Here is a 22,459-nt window from a genome sequence, read left to right on the forward strand (position 1 = left end):
AAAAAAAAAAAAAAACGATGACAAATAACATAACATTATAGATATTTTCTTGTAATTAACCATCATAAAACAATAAGGTAGACAAAAACAATGGAGTGCAAAAAATCAAAATGGCATAATTACAGACAAATAAAAAACCTAAAAGTAAAACACAATTTTGCATAATTACACAGTAGATAGATCTTAATGTTTTATCCAAGCACACTTATTACTGATCTATGAGCTCATTATAAGTGTTGCATTTTCACTATAGTTTCCTTTAAGGCATTTCCTGATTTAAAGAGTGCGAGAATAGTTATGACTGCTGCCGTGACTACTTCCCCATCATGAGTGCATTTATTGACCAAAATCTTTTGTTTTCTAAAATAGTTTTCTTGATATATTTTGGGAAAACAAATAATCCTACCATGAAATACAGTATATTCATTTCAAACACTAAACACACAGCAAAACTACACGAAGCCAAGCTCTCAAAACATCTACTGAGCATCTACATAAATACCAATTCATCCACATACGCAAGGCAACAAATTAAAGCAATAAAATCAGTCAAAAACATTGTATTGGAGTGGTAGTGGTTCACACGTGATGACAAAAATATTGCAACCATATAAAAAGCGAGCATGTAAACAACATTCAGAAAACACAATGTTATGAGTGAAAATGGTCCATTTCAATCTGAAAAATGCAAAAGGTCAAATTACAACATGCAAGTCGTAACAGTTTTGCATGGCTTTTCCATTTATTGCAGTTTGAGCCCAAAGAGTGTGAACTATGATGGCCATCCCAACCTCTTCAGGGATGAAAGGTGGATTGGCAAGTCTTTGTAGCAAATGGAAAACCAGTGTAAAGCGTTTCGTCGCCATCAGACAGATTGACACATTATCGTGTTGGGCTGCTAAAGAAAGCATGTTTTTGTGGTTTTTGATGAGAACTTTTTTTAAGCTTGTGGTACCAATGCACAAACATTTCTTTAGCAGACAGAGAGAGAAAGAGAGAGAGAGAGAGAGTTACAGTTCCTCATAGTCGCCCTCTTCTCTTTTTGCTAAGCCTTCTTCTCCACCCAGAAAAGCTTCGAGATCATCAGTTTTCTTGCTTCGGGACTTTCTTTTTCTCTTCTCCTTTTCTTCTGTGCTTACACCTGCCTCATCTCTTTCTTTTTTCTTGTGTTTGTTTTTCTTCTTGCTGCTTTTGTCATCATCCTGAGATGAAACACAAAGTAGTTATTAAACAAGAGTCTATAATTTAATTTACGAATGGTTATATTTAAAAATAATTCACCTCTTTACTCCTCTTTTTCTTTTTCTTCTTCTCCTTGGAATGTCTGCTATCTTTCTCTTTGAGGGGGAAAAAAAAAGTAGAAAGTGTTTATTAATCCCTGATAATGTGCAAATATATACTATGTTTAAAAGTTTGGGATTGATAAGATTTTCTCTAAGATTGTCGCTTATTCTGGCTGGATTTACACTACCAGTCAAAAGTTTTTGAACAGTAAGATTTTTAATGTTTTTTTAAAGAAGTATCTTTTGCTCACCAAGGTTGCATTTATTTGATCTCATTTATAAGATAGTAAAATATATTTTAAAATGTAATTAGATTTTTTTGCTGCTCAAAAAACATTTATTATTATTATGTTGAAAACATCTGAGTAGATTTTTTTTTGAGGTGAATTCTTTGATAAATAGAAAGTTCAGAAAAACAGCATTTATCTGAAACAGACATCTTTTGTAACATAATAAATGTCTTTGCCATCACTTTTGAACAATTTAAAGCATCCTTGCTAAATAAAAGTATGAATTTCTATAATTTCTTATAGAAATTATGAAAACTAATTATACTGACTTCAAGCTTTTGATTGGTATAGTGTATTGGTACAAAAGCTTTTTATTTCAGATAAATGCTGATCTTTGGAGCTTTTTATTAATCAAAGTACTCATTTGTTTTAAGTATTGATAATATTAATAATAATAAATGTTTCTTGAACAGCTAATCAGCATATTAGAATGACTTCTGAAGGATCATGTGACACTGAAGACTGGAGTAATGATGCTGAAAATGTAGCTTTAATCACAGGAATAAATCACACTTTAAAATACATTTAAATAGAAAGCAGTTATTTTAAATAGTAAAAATATTTCACAATATTACTGCTTTTGCTGTATTTTGGATCAAATAAATGCAGGCTTGGTAAGCAGAAGAGACTTCATTAAAAATGTGTAAAAATCTTAATGTTCAAGAACTTTTGACTGGTAGTGTTTTTATTATTATTATTTGTATTATGTATTATTTAATAAAATACTTATTGACAAAAAAAAGGTTGTTTATTCAAAAATCACTCCGAAAACTAATTATATATATTGACTGTTACATCGTCTATCACTACTTGCCATCTTGTTCCTCGCTGCTGTCTTTGCTTATGATTGACTTTTCCTCGATTCCTAGACCAAAGAGGTCACCGTCATTCTTGCTTTTAAAGGAGAGTACAGTAGGTTTCAAGGGCTCAGGAATTTTAGCTGTGGTGATATCATCATCGGATAAATCAGGGATCTCTCTAACTGGGAAAGATTCCTGGAGCAAACAAGAAACAATGGTTTATTTGGGTTAAATTATCCAGACAAGTCACCAAAACAATTGCTCATCATCAACTTCTTTTCAGTACCTTATTTACTTTCTGAATGACTTCTTCCTCACTTTCAAAGTCAGGGTCATCCATGACAAATGAGAGCATCTGTTTAGCCACAGGCTCGTCTGGGTCTGTGTCAGAAGACTGTGCCTGAGCCAATTTTTCTTTCTGTTTTACAACCTGTGCTGGAGGATCTGCCAGGGCTCTTGATTCCGAGGCTGTCTGCAGTGGTTGTATATTGTGTACTGGAGTGGGACTAAGAATGGAAGTCTCTACGTTCTGACTGATGACACTCTCCTGGGCCTTGATCAATGGCTCTTTGTGGATAGGTTTTGGCTTGGCCTCCAGTGATAATGAATCCATAGCCACCCTAAATAACCAAATATTATTAATAATCATCGTGAAAGGAAACAAATAAATGAACAAAAAAAAACTTGCTTTAGCTACTAGTTGGGGTGTCACAATAAATTGATTTGTTGATCGATTCTGCGATTTTCCGAATGCATTGTGATTCTCTCTTGAATCGATTCTAAGCTTAGTTTTTAACAGCACACGGTTATGAACGCGCTCAGGAAAGTTGGACATTATGGTGGATCAGAGGTAAAAAATTATATAAATACTGTTCAGTTTCTTGCACAGAATGGTTGTTTTAAGGTCTCAAGACCTCAATGTATCGTCACAAGCTGCAGGGTTTAATTTGGTCTTGTCTGTGTATGTTTTTTTGACTCTTAAAGCCATGGGTCCCATTGACTGCCATTATATGACTGACAGACTGCAATGGTTTGAGTTAAAAATCTTCGTTTGTGTTCTACTGAAGAAACAAAGTCACCTAAATCTTGGATACCCTGCGGCTAAGCAGATAAACATCAAATTTTCATTTTTGGGTGAACTATCCCTTTAATCTCACGTCATAAATGCATAAAAGCCGAGGTGCAAGTTTATTTAACCATTTAAATTACTCTTTGTGTGCATTTGAGTGTGCGGTTAAAAACTCAGAATCAATTCTAGAGAGAATCGTGCATTCGGGAAAATAAAAAAATATATATATAGCGGAATCGATTCACAGCACAAATCGGTTTATAGTGACACCCCTAGCTACTATTTAAAAGTTCATCAAGATCTCACTGTTTACTATAGTTTCTTCAGTCTAATCTAAGAATAATGAAAGCCAGGATTGTAAGCTTACAGGTGAGGTTCAGGGTCCAGATCTTCATTCTGAGCTACAGAAGGGTTTGGACCCTCCTCATCACTGGAGAGAGTGATGTCCAAGTCTTTAGTGGCGACAGAAGCTCTGGGTTTAAGTTCTGCATCATCAGGGTCCAAATCATCCTGGAACCCAGCAACCATGGGGTTCCCCTCTTTTCCTTCCCCATCACTAAAAAAAAGGTATAGATGTAAATTCAAGTTTTTTTTGTACTGATCACAAACCACAAAGAAACCACTGGCTAGGAGTACACTGCCAGTTAAGCTTGGGGAAAAGAAAGATTTTGTTTTATTAATTTTTAAACAAATTATATATATATATATATATATATATATATATATATATATATATATATATATATATATATATATTATACTCTTACTCTTCTAATTCAAGTAAATGTAGTTCTTTTGAACTTTCTATTTATCACAGAATCCTAAATAAAGCTATCACAGTTTCCACAAAAATATTAAGCAGCACAACTATTTCCAACATTGATAATAAGAAGAAATGTTTTTGAGCACCAAATCAGCATATTAGAATGATTTCTGAAGGATCATGTGACACTGAAGGCTGCTGAAAACTCAGCTTTGCCATCACAGGAATAAATTACAATGTACTAAACACTACCAGCCTAAGATTTTAATGTTTTTTTTTTAATTAATTTTAAACAAGCCTGTATTTATTTGATCCAAAGTACAGCAAAAACAATAAAATTCTGAAATATTTTTACTTTTTAAAATAACTCTTTTTATATTTGAATATATTTTAAAATGTAATTTATTCCTATGACTTCAAAGCTCATTACTCCAGTCACATGATCCCTCAGAAATCATTCTAATATTCTGATTTGCTGCAAAAAAACAACAACATTTATTATTATTATATTGAAAACAGCTGAGCAGATTTTTATTCAGGTTTTTTTGATGAATAGAAAGTTCAGAAGAACAGCATTTATCTGAAATAGAAATCTTTGTAGCATAAATGTCTTAAACATCACTTTTGATCAATTTAAGGCATCTTTTCTAAATAAAAGTATTAATTTCTAGAATGTCTTCATGAACTTTATATGACTCCAAGCTTTTGAATGGTATAGTGTATAATGTTACAAAAACTTTTTTATTTCATTGGATCTTTCTATTTATCAAAGAATCCTGAAAAAAAAAAATTTACTCAATTGTTGTAAATATTTAGCAAATCAGCATATTAGAGCGATTTCTGAAGGATCATGTGACACTGAAGGCTGGAGTAATGATGCTGAAAATTTAGCTTTGATCAGGAATAAATTATATTTTAAAATATATTTAAATAGAAAGTAGTTCTTTTAAATGGCAAAAATATTTCACAATATTACTGCTTTTCCTGTATTTTGGATCAAATAAATGTAGGCTACATCCGCAGAAGACACTTCTTTAAAAAAAACAATGAAAAATCTTACTGATCCCAAACTTTTAAATGGTAGTGTATATCGCTTTGAATGCATTTTTTAACAAAATAGCATATCACATAATAAAAATGGATAAAGAATGCTTTCTTTTAGTTTGCCCTAGATGTACCTGTCACTATCTGCAGGGCCCGCAGCAGAGGGCTTGGTGTTCATAGCCGGTTTTGGGTTAGAAGGGAGACTGTCGTCCAAGAAGCTTTTGTCGAGTCCCTCGTCTGGCACAAAATCATCCACGCTCTGAACTGCAGGCGGAGCCGCTGCAGATACTGGATCTGGCTCTGTGGAAATCCAAGAAGTAAGAAGTCACATGATCTGGGGCAAAAACATCTTACATTAAAAATATATAAACAGCAGCCATTACAATAAGCTCCAAATAAGATAAACTGTAAAAAATATATATATATACAGTAGTGACATTTTATTGTTTCGAAATAGCTACTGTTAGCTCCTTTAGGTGGTGTGCAAGAGCTAATAAAAACCTCTCCATAACTGAGGAATGCACAAGGTCTTGTGATTTTCTATTGATCCACAACACATCCTTATGATGTGCACGAGTCCTAATCCTCCTCATTTTTCACAGCTTTGTGGGTCTTGCTCGAGGAAAACTCTCTTTGAGAGAAAATGTGTGTGTGTGTGTGTGTGTGTGAGTGAATGAATGAATTCCTCTTAGTTTTCAAATCTCCTCTGCAGTTCATAGCATTAGGGCAGTCATTTAACAATGACTCACTGAGACACTGAACATGAAGAGGAAAGACATCAATCATCTCATATAAAAGCTCAATGTTTATGTTTTATAATATAATAAGCACACTAATAATTTAATACAGCTGTCAAACAACACAATATTTAAAGAGAAGCTGAGAAAAATGTAAGAATGTCACATACTGTTGGTTGAAAAGCTTAAAACCCACATGACCGACATGCGCCTAGACGCACCATGCTATAACTCACCCTGGGCGACTGCTGGAGTATCCTGGGTAGGAGTGGAGCCAAAGAGCCTGGAGATGAAGCTGCGTTTCTGGGTTTGAGGAGCAGTGGCAGAAGCCTCAGCTGGAGCGGAGACCGCCGGGCCGGGGTGAGCAGGGGAAGGGGAGGGAGAGGGAGAGGTCGCAGGCGCTTGGGTTGAGGAGAGAGGGGGAGGAGGGGGAGACGGAGAGGGGGATGGAGACTTGAGAGTCTGGGAGGGAATGGGAGGCTGCTGGGGGCTACAGGGGCTGGAGCTGCTGGTGGAGCATCCACTCTGAGGAACGATGGGAGACTGTGAGCCTGAGGAGGGACTCTGTCCGTTAGCAGGGCCGGGAGAGCTGTAGCCTTTACTACGAGTGTCTTTCATTTCCAGGAAACTGCAAGTTATAACAGACACCGACTGTATCATAAAATTTAGATGGCACTCACAGTTCACAAAACCAAAAATAAGCATTTGTGGATGTTTTCATAATTTTAAACAGCCCAATAATAACACTTTTGTGAAGGAATGTACACTACCTTTCAAACGTTTGGAGTTGGTAAGATTTTTTGTTTAATGTTTTTTAAAGAAGTCACCAAAGCTGCATTCATTTGATCAAAAATACAGTAAAACAGTGATACTGTGAAATTTGATTATAAGAAACTTTTTTTCTATTTTAATATACTTACTTAAAATGTCAATTATTCATGTGATAGCAACACTAAATTTTCAGCAGCAATTACTACAGCCTTCAGTGTCACATGATCCTTCCGAAATCATTGTAATATGCTGATTTGGTGCACAAAGAAAAATGTCTTATTATAAATGTTGAAACCAGCTGTGCTGCTTAATAATTTTTGTAGAAACCAAGACAAACCTTTTTTTTACATTATTCAATAAAATGAAGGAGAAGCTCATTTCCAGGACAAAAAATTACCCACCCCCGTGCCATCCAAGATATTCATGTCTTTATTTCTTCAGTCATAAAGAAATTATGTTTTTTGAGGAAAACAAGGATTTCTCTTCATATAGTGGACTTCTATGGTGCTCGCGAGTTTGAACTTCCAAAATGCAGTTTCATTGCAGCTTCAAAGGGCTCTAAACAATCTCAGCCGAGGAAGAAGGGTCTTATCTAGTGAAACGATCTGCCATTTTCTTAAATAAATATAATATTTATACCCTTTTTAACCTCAAATGCTTGTCTTGTCTAGCTCTGTGTGTAGTCTGTGTATTCCAGACCAATACAGTTAGGGTATGTCGAAAAATTCCCATCTCATTTTCTTCTCCAACTTCACAATCGTCCTACATAGCTGTTGTACCTTTTTTTGTAAAGGGCGTTTGATCTTCTTTGTATGTTCACTTTGTAAATACTGGGTCGGTACTTCTGCAGCGATGTAGGGCGATTTTGAAGTTGGAGGAGAAAATAAGATAGGAGTTTTTCGACCCACCCTAATTATCTTGAACAGGAATACAGAGTTCACGCAAAGCTTTAGAGGACGAGCAATTGAGGTAAAAAAAGTATTTAAATTTCTAATTTGCTTAGAAAAGAATAAATCATTTTGCAAGATAAGACCCTTCTTCCTCGGCTGGGATCCTTTAGAGCCTTTTGAAGCTGCACTGAAATAGCCTTTTGAAAATTCAAACTCACAGGCACCATAACAGTCCACTAAATGGAGAGAAATCCTGAAATTTAATTTAAACAATTTCTTTACGACTAAAAAAGAAAGACATGAACATCTTGGATGATAAGGGGGAGAGTAAATTATTGGTAGATTTTTGTTCTGGAAGTGAACTCCTTTAAGTAGTACAGGTATATTTGTAGCAATAGCCAAAATACATTGTATGGGTCAAAATTAATTTTTCTTTTATGCCAAAAATCATTAGGATGTTAAGTAAAGATCATGTTCCATGAAGATATCTTGTAAATTTCCTACCGTAAATATATCAAAACTTAATTTTTGATTAGTAATTTGCATCGATAAAAACTTTATTTGGACAACTTTAAAGGCGATTCTCTCAATAGCTAAATTTTTTTGCACCCTCAGATTCTAGATGTAATGTTGCTGATATTTGAATCAGAATTATGTTTTGACTGTTCAGCAGATGGAATTGACCCTTCGCAAACATCTTGATTGACAGGCGATCTGTCCAATCATAATCCTGAATCTGCCATTCTGTCCGACAAACAAATCAGTCAGTAGAGTAGATTAACTTCGATGGACTTAAACTTCGGTGGACTTAAAAATGTGTGTGTATTGACGTCTTTCCATGGTTAAAATAAAATACGTTCTGATGTTCATCCATGTTTATTTAGTCTTTAAGTAAATAAGAAAAGACAATCGGTTCATGTGTCGATTGATCTAATAAGGCAATACAGTGATCTGTCACGACACATTAAAGAGCCTCAAAACGGTATTTATTGTTTGAATTTCTTTAAAAAATTACAACATTTTAAAGCTGAGACTTGTTTTATACCAGAAGTAACCTGCTCAGTCTTGTCTGTCGGTGTGTGTTGTCAGTTTCCTCTTTGTTCCGCAAGAGTTTTTCACTGCGTGTGAACGGCACTGTTTGTTGGACGTAGTAACAGTAACCAAGAAGGGCAGGTTTTTGCGAAGGGTCAATAAAACCACAGGAAGTTTGTTTGGGGTGTTTTTTTAGTCCTTACATCTCATAATTCTGGTCTTCTGTTTCCTGCTGAACCGTTAGCTCCTCTAGCATGGCATCGATGTCCAACTGATTGGTCTCTAGCTGTCGTAACAGGGTCTCTCTCTGTGGAAGTTGGCAGTTCAATTTTAATGTTAGGGTTCATTCACTATTCTTTCAGTGACAAGTAACAAGTGACATTAATTATTTTAGTGACAATTACAGTAATGGGAACAGAGATACAGCCAAACATGCAGAGAAAGATTTCTTGTGATTACTGATCTCATTTGTGCTGGGCACATGACACAGATTATTGAGCTTAGACAGTATTAACAATTACAAATGACCACTAACTTTTTCCTGGTAGCTGGTTGAGGTTTGAATTGAATGAACCTGCTTACCTGAAGCTGCAGGAATGGAATGTTGAAAAATCGGTGCAAATATTTTAAACCAAAACCATTCTTCATGGAAGATTCTGCATAATGGATGTAAGAGGAGCCAAGAGGTCTACAAAATCATGGAGACATCAAACATCAGTAAAGCCCACAGAGAAATTTTAAGATGTTAAAGGGATAGTTCACCCAAAAATGAAAATTCTGTCATCAATTACTCACCTTCATGTTGCTCCAAACCTGTAAGACCTTTGTTCATCTTCGGAACACAAATTAAGATATTTTTAATGAAAACTGAAAATGTAACTGTAATGTTCCCAGACTCAGAAATGAAGTAAGAAGATTAAAATAGTCCACTTGACATCAATAGTTCAACCATAATTTACAAAGAATACTTTTTGTGTGCAAAGAAAAACAAAAAAACAACTTTATGAAACTATTCTTGTCTTCTGTGTCAATGTCCTCCGCCATTACCGTCATTCTGACTATTTTAACAATGTTCTTACTACGCTTCTGGGTCTGGGAACATTTCAGTTACATTGCTGTCTATGGAGGATCAAAAAGCTCTCAGAATTAATCCAAGAATATATTAATTTGCGTTCCGAAGATGAACGAAGAAGGTCTTAAAGGTGTGGAATGACATGAGGGTGAGTACTTAATAACAGAATTTTCATTTTTGGGTGAACTATCCCTTTAAACACAACTCATTAATAAACATAGTTCATTATTTCTAATCTTAAATTCAAGATTAACCTGCAATGCATAAAATAAAACCAATCTGAGATTATCTCCAGTGAGAAAAAAATATATAATTATGTCCACATGACACAGCATTAAAGCCAATTTTACTTCCGTAATGTGACATAACTCCATGATAAATGAGGGAAACATGAAACATATGAATGGACTGTGAGAACTAAGTGGCATTTTGAGACATTTTTTCTTTGAAATACCGGTTAAACTGATCAGTTGTTTTCAAAAAGATCAGAAATGAATATTAAGACAGTAAAAAGGGTCAATTTAGTCATTTTTGTTGACTGCATTGATCTAACCTGTTAAGGCCAACAATAAAGTCACGGATGTCATCAGGCAAAATGACTCTGTGTTCTCCCATATCACGGTAATTTCCGAGTACACACACAGGCACATGAGTGGGTACCTTGGGCAACTCCCGCAGAATGTAATTATAAGTCCTATTGGATCATAAAAAGCATAGAGTTTTAAAACAAAGTGCTTGTTGTGAGTTATGCATGATGGAGAAGTCTTCAGAAATTCCGGTTGTCTTTGTTCACTTACCACTGCTTGGTGATGTCAAACATCAGGATCACACCATTGCAGTTCTTATACACGTCCAAAAATTCAGCATCCAAGGCCAGCTCACTCTCCGTCTGCTACAGGCACAGAAACATTTCCATTTTTTTTAAATTAGTCTTTTATGCTCACCAAGGCTGCATTTATTTGATAAAAATGCTGTAAACGCATTAATATTGTGAAAGCTGCATTTTTAGAAGTCATTATTTTAGTCTTCAGTGTCACGTGATCCTTCAGAAATCATGTGTTGATTTGGTACTCAGGGTACATTTTACATTATTATTAGTCTTTAAAACAGTAGTGTAGTGTAATATTGATAGATTATCACTATAGATTTACCTCTTGAGGTTCATTCTCCAACTTCAAAGTTTCACATCTCTTTTTCCCCTTTCCTAGAGAATGTCAAAGCCAGAATATTGTAAGAACACACCAAATCAAACTACCTTATATTAGTTGAAAGCAACTTTCAGCAAAACAGCAACAAAAACAGATAACTGTTTTTGTGGCTGCTTCCTTCTCACAAAGGAAGCGACATTAGTGGCATTAGCAAGAGTTGGTGTTTTGTGGTATCTAGGTATCTTCACGTTTCACTTTTTTTTTTGTAGATCAGCAGACATTTTAGACTAGTTACATTTGTAGTCTGCCATAGTGCAGTGTGTGAAAAGTCAGTCAGCACAAAATGTTGGCACTCAGATAACAGAACCAACGAATCAAGCACAGGCAAGTCACAGCCTAAAGTCTACAATCTCTGAAGTTTCTCACCTACACCTTCTGGAAGGGGGATTTTTTGGCCTGGTTGGACAGCAAGTAAAAAAAAAAACATTAATATATATATATGACTGGGGATGAAGGATGCCTGGATGAAATGGCTTCATGTATGACCATAGGAAATGAGATGGACGATATGAATTAAACAATGACATGCAGTACCTGTCCATTTAACTTTGCATTAAAAGGCATAAACAAGAAAATGCATGATGGCTAGAATACACTACATCAATTCTAAAACTAGGCGTCATACACTTGCAGATTTTACACAATACACTAACTAAATTAACTAATAGACAATACACTAAACTAACACAAACTAAATGTCACACCATCAGATGTTCAAGTCATTCAGAACACATCAAGCTCAAACACAAACATGTGCCTTGTTGCCAGAAGACGCATGAGACTGTTCTGAAAACACACTGTTCTGAATTTTGCTTAAAAAAATAAAACATGATGTCCTCCAAATCAATGGAATTACTCACTGAAGCAAAAAATAAATTAGTTTGTGCCCATCATACATTATGCGTTTTTCAGTTAAATCTAACTAAACAACTAGCACGGATTCCTCCAGATTGCAAATCAGGGCAAAACTTTGAACATTTTTGTAGTGTATTCCACCCTTAAGATGTATGTAAATATTAAAGTAATGTCTACAAAGTGATCTGAATGCTATTACTTGTAACAGACTGGAGGAAACTCACCTTTATCCACCACATCCCAAACCTCTACCTTCACCACATCATCAGTAGCTGAAGAGAAATGACAAGAATTTGAGCAAGTCTAGAATGTTGCTTCTTTCTATTCCCTTCAATACATTTATTTGGCAGTGATTCCAAGTAACAGCAGTACAAATACAAATTTCCACAGCCTCAAATTTTACTCGTAGATTTTTGTTTTAAGAAATAGTTCACCCAAAACGAAAATTTAATCCAAGATACACTACCAGTCAAAAGTTTTTGGACAGTAAGATTTTGTTTTTTTACTCCCCTTCTGCTCACCAAGCCTGGATTTATTTGATCCAAAATACAGCAAAAGCAATAATAAAACCATAACTGCTGTCTATTTGAATACATTTTAAAATGTAATCTTAAATTCAAGATTAACCTGCAATGCATAAAATAAAAAAATATAAAATAAGAAATGATCTCCAGTGAGAAAAAATATATAATTATGTCCATATGAAACAGCATTAAAGCAAATTTTACTTCCATAAGGTGACAATAACACCATGATAAACGAGGGAAATGTGAATGTATTAATAGATTGTGAAAACTAAGTGGCACTTAAAGACATTTTATATTTTTTTCTTTGAAATACTGGTTAAACTGATCAATTGTGTTCAAAACGACCAGAAACGTATATTAAAACAGTAAAAAGGGCCAGTTTATTCATTTTTGTTGACTACATTGATCTAATCTGTTAAGGCCAGCAATGAAGTCACGGATGTCATTAGGGCAAAACGACTCTAAAAAGATCTAAAGATCAGCATTTATCTGAAATCAAAAGCTTATGTAACATTATACACTATATCATTCAAAAGCTTGAAGTCAGTATAATTTTTTGGGAAAAGAAATGATAGAAATTATTACTTTTATTTAGCAAGGATGCTTTAAATGGATCAAAAGTGATGATAAAGACATTTATAATGTTACAAAAGATGTATGTGTCAGATAAATGCTGTTTTTCTGAAGAAACCTCAGCTGTTCTCAACATAAATATAATAAAAAAAAGTTTTTGAGCAGCAAATCAGGATATTAAAATGATTTCTAAAGAATCATGATGCTAAAAATTCAGCTTTGAAATCACAGGAATACATTACATTTTTAAATGTATTCAAATAGAAAAATGTTATCTTATTAACTGTTTTTGCTGTACTTTGAATCAAATAAATACAGGCTTTGGTGAGCAGAAGACACTTCTTTAAAACACATTAAAAATCTTACGGTCTAAAATCTGTTGACTGTTAGTGTATTTTTTCTTCATTAGAAGAAATGTAGCATTATATCACTTGCTCACCACTGGATATTCGACACTGAATGGGTGCCGTCAGAAACAGACGATAAAAACATCTTTTCTGAGTCTATATCTTGGAATTTTCATTTTTGGGTAAACTATTCCATTAATTTTTTACTTTACTAAAAGTGCTTTGCAATGAACACAGCACTTTGTTTTTCCAGTACCATGCTGGATACAAGTAGAGCCATGTCTGCTATCAAAAGCAGGAAGCCTCACTGTAAATTCCAGCCAACAGGTTACACCACATGATGTTGAGCATGTGACAGATGCATGTAAATAAACAGGGAACACTACATCAAACTCTAGATCAGTCACTAGGCCTCTAATGTTTGATATAGGCCATTTAAAACTATACATCTAACCTTTATATGCTCTATCTGACAGACTGCATATTTACCTTGGTGTAAATCTATTTTGACAAATTTAAGATGCATAAATGAAAAGAAATAAGTCATTAGATAAATAAAAACCTCACTTCTTTAGTACAAAAGATTTCAATAAATGCTTACTTTTGTAATTCCAATGGATACTAGTGACCTGGATCTCCTGAGTGGGAATGTACTCTTCCTGGAACTTCTTACCCTGCAGCCGATGCCAAAGGGTGCTTTTTCCAGTGTTTCTATCTCCTCGTATAACTATCTTCACTGGAAGACCACACATAACATGTTAGAGCTTGTCTTAATAACATTATCTCTAGCACACAGCGCCCATGGGCTTCAGCAACACAGACTTGATTTGTTGTGACATGCTTGTGTGTGTTATGATCTAGTCCAATATATAGGTATTTTTTGTCATTTAATCTTGGTAGGAATTTAAGGCAAAGCAAAGAAACGTCAAAACAATTAAATAAATTACATTTCCCCTGAAGGTTTGAACTCATTTGGCTTATGACTTACTGTTGTATTGAACCCCTTTGGCAAATCGTCTCTGCAGACTCTGGTTCATTGACTGCAGGCCAGCAGGGATATTCTTGTCCTTTACCTGAGCAACTGGCTCAGAGCCAACGAGCTTCTTCAGAGCGGAAAACATCTTGACCAAACGATGCTTCTAGATGTATATTATAGATATTGAATATTCTCGTCTCAAATGGGCTTCTATGATGTCCCCAGCTTGTCTGTCTGTGGGTGGACAGCTTTCTTGCAATGCTCATGCATTTCTACACTAGTCTGAGAGGTGAATGAGTCCACAGCATAATATCTCAGAATAGATTCAGATCTTCATCTCTGGAACCTTTTCCATAGAATGACACAGCCACTGCAGTCCGGCATTACAAGACATTCATTCAAATGTTGATCAGCTTATGCTACTACAGCATGGAAACAGAAAAACAACAACAACAGTGAGCTGAATTGAATAAAGCTGCAAAGCACTACATGAAGGCATGCAGCTGTAGACATATAAATGACCTATGACAAGCCTTTTTAATAGACTGACATTCTGCAGAGCACTACAGTAACTGCAATTTGCAGTGATGCCTAAGGTTGTGTTTTTAAACCTAGTAAGTTGCCTACCTAAACAACATTTTGGAGCACTATAAGTGCGTGGAAAATCATATCCAAAAATGCTGTCTAGGTAAGCGGCTCGTTGGGACACAACCTGAGACTGCGACTTCTACCATAACAGAAATGACCGTCATGTTTATATAATAGAAAGAAAAAAATAGTGTATGCAAAAAGCATTTAAATAATGCTTATAAGCATATAAACGTGCTATTGTGGATTGCTGTTAAGTCAGGCATTTGACAGCTGCTTGTACATACTAGCCTGCTAACGCGGAACTAACTGTACATTTAACAGATTTCTCTCAGATTTGTGATGCTCTTGTACTTACAGTAGTATTGTCGTCTATACTAGACCAACTGAGTGATTGGATCCAACACTCCACATCTTAAATTTGTGACTGGCTGTGCAGTGTGTTCATACTAAAACCTCTACAGCTTATGAATAATGAAATCTTTGAAATGTTGCTCTGTGTATTTGTGAAGTACGTAGCGGTAAGGTTAGCTACGGTCACGAATATTACATTTCAAAATAAAAGTCTCAACGAGTTCGCTAGAACGATTTTCACCGAAAATCTACATATTACATACACAGAGTTGAAAGTTTCACCCTTATATATGCGAGGTCTGGTTTATTTTATTTATTTATTTTTCCATTATAAGCATTTACAACACAGGTGTTGTGTCAGAGTTACCTATAAAAGCTAATTTGCATCTGCAGACGGATTTCACATTCTCAGAGTCTGAAGGTTGACTGAACAGAACAATAGCACAGTGGTACATCAAATTAGTGATGATGGCAAAACGAACGTTGCAAAACATCAAGGCTTCCTCTTAAATGTATTGCAAAAGGGTTACTCGAAGATTTTCAATATAGAGTACGGTGTGGCCATCTGGTGATCATAACAATGTATAGCACGCTGTATGCTAAAACATACAGCCTGACTGGCTAAACAAAACCCCTCTAAAACCAGCCTGCTGACCAGCTACGACTAGCTAAAACCAAGCTGGAAGACCAGCTAAAACCAGGCTGGTTTTAGCAGTTCTTTTTCAGCTCTCTGTGCTCCCTGTTGGAAAAAAAGTAGCTAAAACCTAAAAACCTGGTTGGCTGGTCTTAGCTGCTGGTCAAGCTGGTTTTAGCTGGTTGTTCCAGCTGGTCTCCCAACCTAAGAAAGTGGCCAAAACCCCTCTAAAATCAGCCTGCTGACCAGCTATGACTAGCTAAAACCAGGCTGGACGACCAGCTAAAATCAGCTAACCAGCTTAGGCTGGTTTTAGATGTTTTTGTAGCATATAAAAGCGCTGTGTTCCCTGCTGAAAAAAAGCCCAGTTAAAACCAGCCTAAGGCTGGTCTTAGCTGGTTGTTCCATCTGGTCTCCAAGCCTGACCAGCTAAGACCAGCCTGGCCAGCTAAGAAAGTGGCCAAAACCCCTCTAAAACCAGCCTGCTGACCAGCTAAGACTAGCTAAAACCAGCCAACAAGCTTAGGCTTAGCTATGGGGCTGTGTTCCCTGCTGAAAAAAACAGTTAAAACCAGCCTAAGCTGTTGGCTGGTCTTAGCTAGTTTAAGATGAAAGCTGGCTAGGCTAAAGAAGTGGCCAAAACTCCTCTAAAACAAAGCCTGTTGACCAGCTATGACAAGCTAAAACCAGGCTGGATGACCAGCTAAAACTAGCCAACCATCTGGTTTTAGCTATTTTTTCAGCGTATTATTAAAGTGGTGTGTTCTCTGCTGGGAAAAAAAAGCTAAAACCAGTTAGCTAGTTTAAGCTGTAGTTTTAGCTGGACTCCCAGCCAGGCTAGCTGTGTTGGGGGTAACACATTACAAGTAATGCAAGTTATGTAATCAGATTACATTTTTCAAGTAACTAGTAAAGTAATGCATTACTTTTTCCATTTACAAGAAAATATCTGAGCTACTTTTTCAAATAAGTAATGTCATTAACTTTGTTATCCTATTTTTTGACTACAGCTCTCCTGTCCCCATGTTGAGAGAAATCAGGAATAGTGCAGTGTGTGCAGTGTAAACATGATTTGTAAATTTCCAACTGTAAATATATGAATACTTCATTTTTTATTAATAATACGCATTGCTAAGAACTTCATGTAGAAAACTTTAAAGGTGATTTTCTTAGTATTTAGATTTTTTTGCACTCTCAGATTCTAGATTTTCAAATAGTAGTATCCTAACAAACCATACATCAATGGAAAGCTTATATTTTATTCAGCTTTCAGATGATGTAATTGACCCTTATGACTGGTTTTGTGGTCCATGGTCACATACTCGCTGTGCAGTGTGTGCTACAGTGAACATTTTAGCTCCATGGTGTGAGATTTTTTTCTGCATTATAATGAAACCACACATTTTTTAAATATTTGTTATATTTATTCTATATTTATTCATCTAGATTCACAGCAGCTGCAGTCTCACAAAACAAAAATGTTAGATTTCAAAAGATATGTGTATTAAATCTGTAAGTAAAACAATATTGATAAGTTCCGTTTCTTGTTTCATTCAACATTCAGGCAAACTGAGGCAACAATCAAACAGAAAGTTGTTAATGATAAGAAAAAAAAAAAATCAACCAATTATTTCAGTAGAATTCATTAAGATATTAAGGTTTCATCCTATTCATCTCTTCTCTTGCATCCAGCTGAGGAATCAGTACCCAGTGTTCTTAATGGTGATGCTTTGGGCTGACTCAATCTTATAATCTTTGATACCTGAGAAGAAAAGCACAGAATTGAACATATAAGTATTAAATATAATATAAATTAATATAAGTGAGACTACCAAACAGTCCGAAAGACATAATGCAATACATTTTTATAGACAAATGCACTGTTACGCCTATTTTGTATAAAATGCTCTAACCCTGTGTCAGAGAGTTGCCATCTGAGGAGATATGCCAGTATCTACGATCACTCTGACGTGCTTGTTCTTCATTGACCACACTGAGGAAGGGTCCCCACAAGCTGTCCTCTGTGCTAAAGCTGTGATACATGGAGCAAAAGGGTTGTTCGTAAACAAAATGCATAAAAATATTAGTATTTAATACAGCAAAAAGCACACAATTTTTTTTTACAGTATATTGAAATCTTGAGAAATCCAAACTCACGTGAAACCAGTTTGTTTGCCTTGGAGAAGGTTGAGGGCTTCAAAAAGCGAGGAGCCCTTGGGTACATGAATGGAAAACACAGATGATGCACCATTTGATTGAATAACCTCTACCTGTAGAGACACTTGCCCATGACTTGGGAGAACTTCTGAAGTCGAATCCCCACCAATAGTGAGAGTGTCTAAAGTAGGGACATCATTAAGGACATGGGAAATTAAAAAGGAGAAAAAAGTTATTAGGAAAACTAATTTGAGATTAAAATATCTTACTGTTGAATAATGTTGAAAAACTCTAAATACACTGTTTTTTAATGATTTATATAATTTATTATAACAATTACAGTTTGAATTAGAATTTGTGCAAACACAATTCGGTTGATTGATACTTCGTTGAGCTCGTATGTCTGTTGTACGTACCATCCTCATTGCGGCATTCTTGGCTCTTCACATAAAGATAACTGCGTTGGTGTAAAGCAGGCAGGACCTGGGAGGCGGCCATAGGGTTATGGTATGTTCCTTTCTTAACATCTGCACTTAAAGCCTCCAGAGCAGAGCCACATTCCTCCATCTGACTGCCCATAGCCATCAAAGCCTGTAAGACAGAGAACCATGAGAACCTGTCACTCTAATAAGGCTTTTTAATTTAACCAAAAATGTCATATATGTTTATTCTTACCTGCACTGCCAATCCTGTGCTGAACTCATTGCCCATGTGACCATCAGCTCTTTTAGAGTCAAGAAGCCTCTGCTTAATGGTGGCAAGAGCCCGGTCTAGCTCTGCAGCATCTTTAACAGCAGTTCCTTCGTCTTTTAAACACTGCAAGGCCATGCCTGCCATCGCATGCGAGTCTGAAGGGTGAAGGAGCAAGTCATATTGGTTAGTGACCTCAAGACAAGTGAACACATTTCCTTAAAGTTAATACAAAAGGAGAACACAAAAGGAGAAATTTTGACTTTGCTGCTGGACATTACACTTCAATTTTGGTATGTTTCCCACACAAAGCTTTATGGCTTCAGAATATTCAGTTTCCATTCATTGTAATTGCTTAAAATGTTTTGTGCAACACGGAAGAAAAAGAAATTCATATGGATTCAAACACCTTCATTTGTTCATGTTTTGTTATGTTGCAGCCTTCTGTTAAACAGCTTTGGATAACTTTTTTCCACATCAATCTACACTCCATACACCATAATGACAAAACAAAAAACTGATTTGTGACAACTTTGCAAATTTATTACAAATAAAAAAACTGAAATAATTCCATTTCATAAGTATTCGTATACGTATTTTCTGGGACACTTGAAATTTCGCTCAGGAGCATTCATATCACTTGTAGATCTTACTACAGTTTGAGTGGAGTTAACCTGTGGCAAATTCAATTGAATGGGTATCATTTGGAAAGGCACACACCTCTCAATAAAAGATCTAACAGCTAAAAATGCATTTCAGAGCAAAAAACAAGCCCTGGGGTCAAAAGAACTGCCTATAGAGCTCAGAGATAGGATTGCGTCAAGAAGTTGATAGTAACTCTAGTTGTGCTCCATGATCATATATTCAGATGGGAGAAACTTACAGAAGGACAAATATCACAAACACTTCACCAATCTGAGCTTCAAGGTGGTGTGGCCCAGACTCAATCCTGTCCTCAGTGAAGACACATGATTACTTGGAATTTGCAACAAAGCACCTAAAGAACTTCTAGATTGTGAGAAACAAATTTCCTGGTCTGATGGTTCTCAATTCCTAGCATAATGTATGGAGAAAAGCAGGGACTGTTCATCACCTACAGAGTACCATCCCAAAAGTAAAGTGTGGTGGTAGCAGCCGCGGGGCTGTTTTTCAGTGGCAGGGATTGAGGGATTCGTCAGGGACTAGGTTTTCATGACAGCCTTAATGAAAACCTAGTCTAGAGCAGTCAGCACCTCAGACTGGGCAGAAAGTTCACCTTTCAACAGGGCAATGACCCTAAGCACACAGCAAGAGTGGTTTATAGACAACTCTGTGAATGTCCTTGAGTGGCCCAGCTCGCAGCCTGGGCTTGAACCCAATCAAACATTTCTGGAGAAACCTAAAAAATGTGCGCCTGCAATGTACTTATTTCAGTGTTTAATTTTTTTTTTAAATTTGCAAAGTTGTCACAAATCAGTTTTTTTGTTTTGTCAGTATAGTGTATGGAGTGTAGATTGATGTGGAAAAGTTATTTAAAGCAGTTTAACATAAGGCAGCGATGTAACAAAATGTGAAAAAAATTAAGGGGTATGAATACTTTCGCAAGGCACTGTACTTCATCAATGACTACTGAGCAAAAAAAAAAAAAGAAAAAAAAAAAGAGTTGATTTAAACTCACCGACACATAAGGACTCTCCGTGTTTTATCTGTTTGTGTTCCACAGCATGGATGAGCTTATGGCTGACATGTGTGCTGACTCTAACACCACTCACACACAGAGCCAGAATGCCCAGAGAGTACTGGTAGTAGTTGGTCTTTGGACGGTGACCGACTGAGGTAAAGAATTAATATTAAAATTGAATTACAGTACAACAAAATTACATATAAATATATTAGAATGATTTCTGAAGGATCATGTGACACTGAAGACTATAGTAATGAATAATGTAAAATTCTGCTTTGCCATCACATGAATACATACTGTATTTTTAATCAAATTAATGCAGCTTTGGAAAGCATGACGATAATGGAGTCTTTCAAAAACAAAAAAAAAAAATGACCCCTTACATGCAATGTTCTGTTTTTCTTCTTCCATCTCTTTCTTTAGGTGAATGAGGAGAGACTCCTTCATCTCATTATGAGTGAGATGTACACTCTCCACATCATGACAGGAAGACTTTAAAGCCAAGATGTACAGGGCAAGACGACCAACCACCAACTCATTATTTGTGAGAGATCTATAAGCAAATGTACAGAATAGTAATAAAAACCAAAATCAGTTGAAACAGAACAATATTCTAGAATAGAATGTTTATATATGACCACAGAACCAAGGCTGGTGGAATTGATTTCCACTACAGTGATAATCATTCCTGAAGCAATTTAGGAAAGATGTGAAATGTGTTCCATACTTCTCAATATCATGATGAAACTCTGCCTTGAGACGGGTGAGATATTCACTCTCCTTAGCGAGATTATGGTGTTTTGAGAGCCGTAAGGCGATGTGAACACTGGGATTGGGTAGGGTATCCTGCGTGTCTACAGAGCGCAGTAGCTGCTTATTGAGGGACAGGAGAAGAGCCTCGTGATCTGATGCTGAGAAACCGAGAAAAACCGAGAAAATAGAAAGTTTGAAATTAAATGCAGACTGTCGTAAACTTTGCATCACTGTTCTTGTTGAACACTGTTTAAAGTGCCACAGTATAATTGGTTTATGTCCACTGCTGTCTCAGCGATACAGGTCACAGTGACCTTTTTTTCAGCTACTCATGCAATCCATAAAATACAATTTGTCTCAGAACTGTCACAGAGAGGGCAAAGAACAGAGTGAAATGATTTGAAGTATTCTGAGCAGAACTTCTGCTAACAGGACAAACAGTAATGACTCAGTAAGAATATGCTGAATGTTGGTTAGAGTAACTGGGCTATAGAATAGTACATTATTGGTTGCACCATAGTAATTTATAGGATATTATGATATATGCACAATAATTGTAGACTACACAGAAAAACAAATCCCTACAATAGTGATAAAGACTAAAAATCAATAAAAACACACTGGGAAAACATCTGAACCTACACTAACAAAATAACACAGACTACTTTTCTTTTGGAAATACCATATTCCTTGATGGCTATTATCTTTCATTTAAAATACCTGAATAGTACATGATTATAGTAATGATTCAGTATCTTTGTAATAAAGGTAATATTTTATAAAGAACAAGGGCATTGCGCAATGGCGGGATTTCTGTCATTTCTCCACCACATGACCAGAAGATGTCTGCAAAATCACTAAAAGAAAAAAAGTGGGAAAAAAGAAAAGTAAATTCTCAAATATTCTAAATCTTACCACAAGGTTTTCCAGCAGCCAGCGCCAGCAGCGCACTCACAATGACAAGTGTAATCTGAGAACGACAACAATACAACTTGTGAAATTTGTTATTAAAACAGCATATTAACATTTTATTATTTAGCTTGCAGTAAAATAATGTTTAACTTCTAATGAGCTTTGAGCCAAAGTGCTAGCGGTTCTTACCATTTTAAGCCAGGTTAGATATTTCCTTTGAATCCAGTTAAAAAATGAACACCTGACACATATTAACACATTATGACCGTGAGCAGAGCAGAGGCGGAGTTAGTTACTCATCTACAGGGTTTGTAGTTTTGCAACTTGTTGTCGACCTGTGCTCTAAATTATCTCTTATTTTCGGGTTTTGTCTTGAACTATTTTCTTTCCTTCACTAAGGTTTTCTAATGTTTAACAGCAAGAAAGTTTCCACTCTTTCTTCTCAAACGTGAGTTTGTTTACTGTTATTAT

At 35.8% G+C, this 22,459-nt stretch overlaps 2 protein-coding genes across 3 annotated transcripts; both read right to left on the minus strand.

The window, feature by feature from the left end:
• Positions 1-30: 30 nt before the first annotated feature.
• On the minus strand, positions 31-15,341 carry rabl6b (RAB, member RAS oncogene family-like 6b). Of its 2 annotated transcripts, XM_073840774.1 has the most exons (17): positions 15,184-15,341; positions 14,250-14,659; positions 13,863-13,997; positions 12,039-12,086; positions 11,326-11,355; positions 10,903-10,955; positions 10,549-10,643; positions 10,305-10,445; positions 9,262-9,367; positions 8,883-8,986; positions 6,223-6,614; positions 5,384-5,549; positions 3,810-3,998; positions 2,660-2,993; positions 2,388-2,568; positions 1,282-1,337; positions 31-1,202 (listed from the first exon to the last, which is right to left on the minus strand). In XM_073840774.1, exons 2-17 carry the CDS (start codon positions 14,380-14,382, stop codon positions 1,011-1,013), a joined length of 2,355 nt encoding a protein of 784 aa, XP_073696875.1. In that variant the 5' UTR covers positions 14,383-14,659; positions 15,184-15,341; the 3' UTR covers positions 31-1,010. The 2 variants fall into 2 exon arrangements, with proteins under 2 accessions (XP_073696875.1, XP_073696876.1); XM_073840775.1 differs by lacking the exon at positions 11,326-11,355.
• A 1,885-nt stretch (positions 15,342-17,226) lies between these two features.
• On the minus strand, positions 17,227-22,331 carry tcn2 (transcobalamin II). Its single transcript, XM_073841167.1, has 10 exons — positions 22,178-22,331; positions 21,992-22,046; positions 21,051-21,234; positions 20,707-20,876; positions 20,318-20,470; positions 18,646-18,818; positions 18,387-18,561; positions 17,971-18,151; positions 17,727-17,845; positions 17,227-17,575 (listed from the first exon to the last, which is right to left on the minus strand). Exons 1-10 carry the CDS (start codon positions 22,178-22,180, stop codon positions 17,514-17,516), a joined length of 1,275 nt encoding a protein of 424 aa, XP_073697268.1. The 5' UTR covers positions 22,181-22,331; the 3' UTR covers positions 17,227-17,513.
• Between the last annotated feature and the right edge of the window lie 128 nt (positions 22,332-22,459).

Source organism: Garra rufa, chromosome 5, assembly GCF_049309525.1.
Source record: "Garra rufa chromosome 5, GarRuf1.0, whole genome shotgun sequence".
Lineage (NCBI taxonomy): Eukaryota > Metazoa > Chordata > Actinopteri > Cypriniformes > Cyprinidae > Garra > Garra rufa.

Excerpts from the sequence above, each read along its gene's own strand:
- rabl6b (XM_073840774.1), bottom strand. The coding sequence starts at position 14,382 with ATGTTTTCCGCTCTGAAGAAGCTCGTTGGCTCTGAGCCAGTTGCTCAG. Across the intron at positions 13,998-14,249 it reads CAAAGGGGTTCAATACAACA|TGAAGATAGTTATACGAGGA; the intron begins GTAAGTCATAAG and ends GTGGTCTTCCAG. Across the intron at positions 2,994-3,809 it reads CTGGACCCTGAACCTCACCT|GGTGGCTATGGATTCATTAT; the intron begins GTAAGCTTACAA and ends TTGGTTATTTAG.
- tcn2 (XM_073841167.1), bottom strand. Across the intron at positions 20,471-20,706 it reads AGAAAAACAGAACATTGCAT|TCGGTCACCGTCCAAAGACC; the intron begins GTAAGGGGTCAT and ends TCTTTACCTCAG. Across the intron at positions 18,819-20,317 it reads CGGAGAGTCCTTATGTGTCG|ACTCGCATGCGATGGCAGGC; the intron begins GTGAGTTTAAAT and ends TTCACCCTTCAG.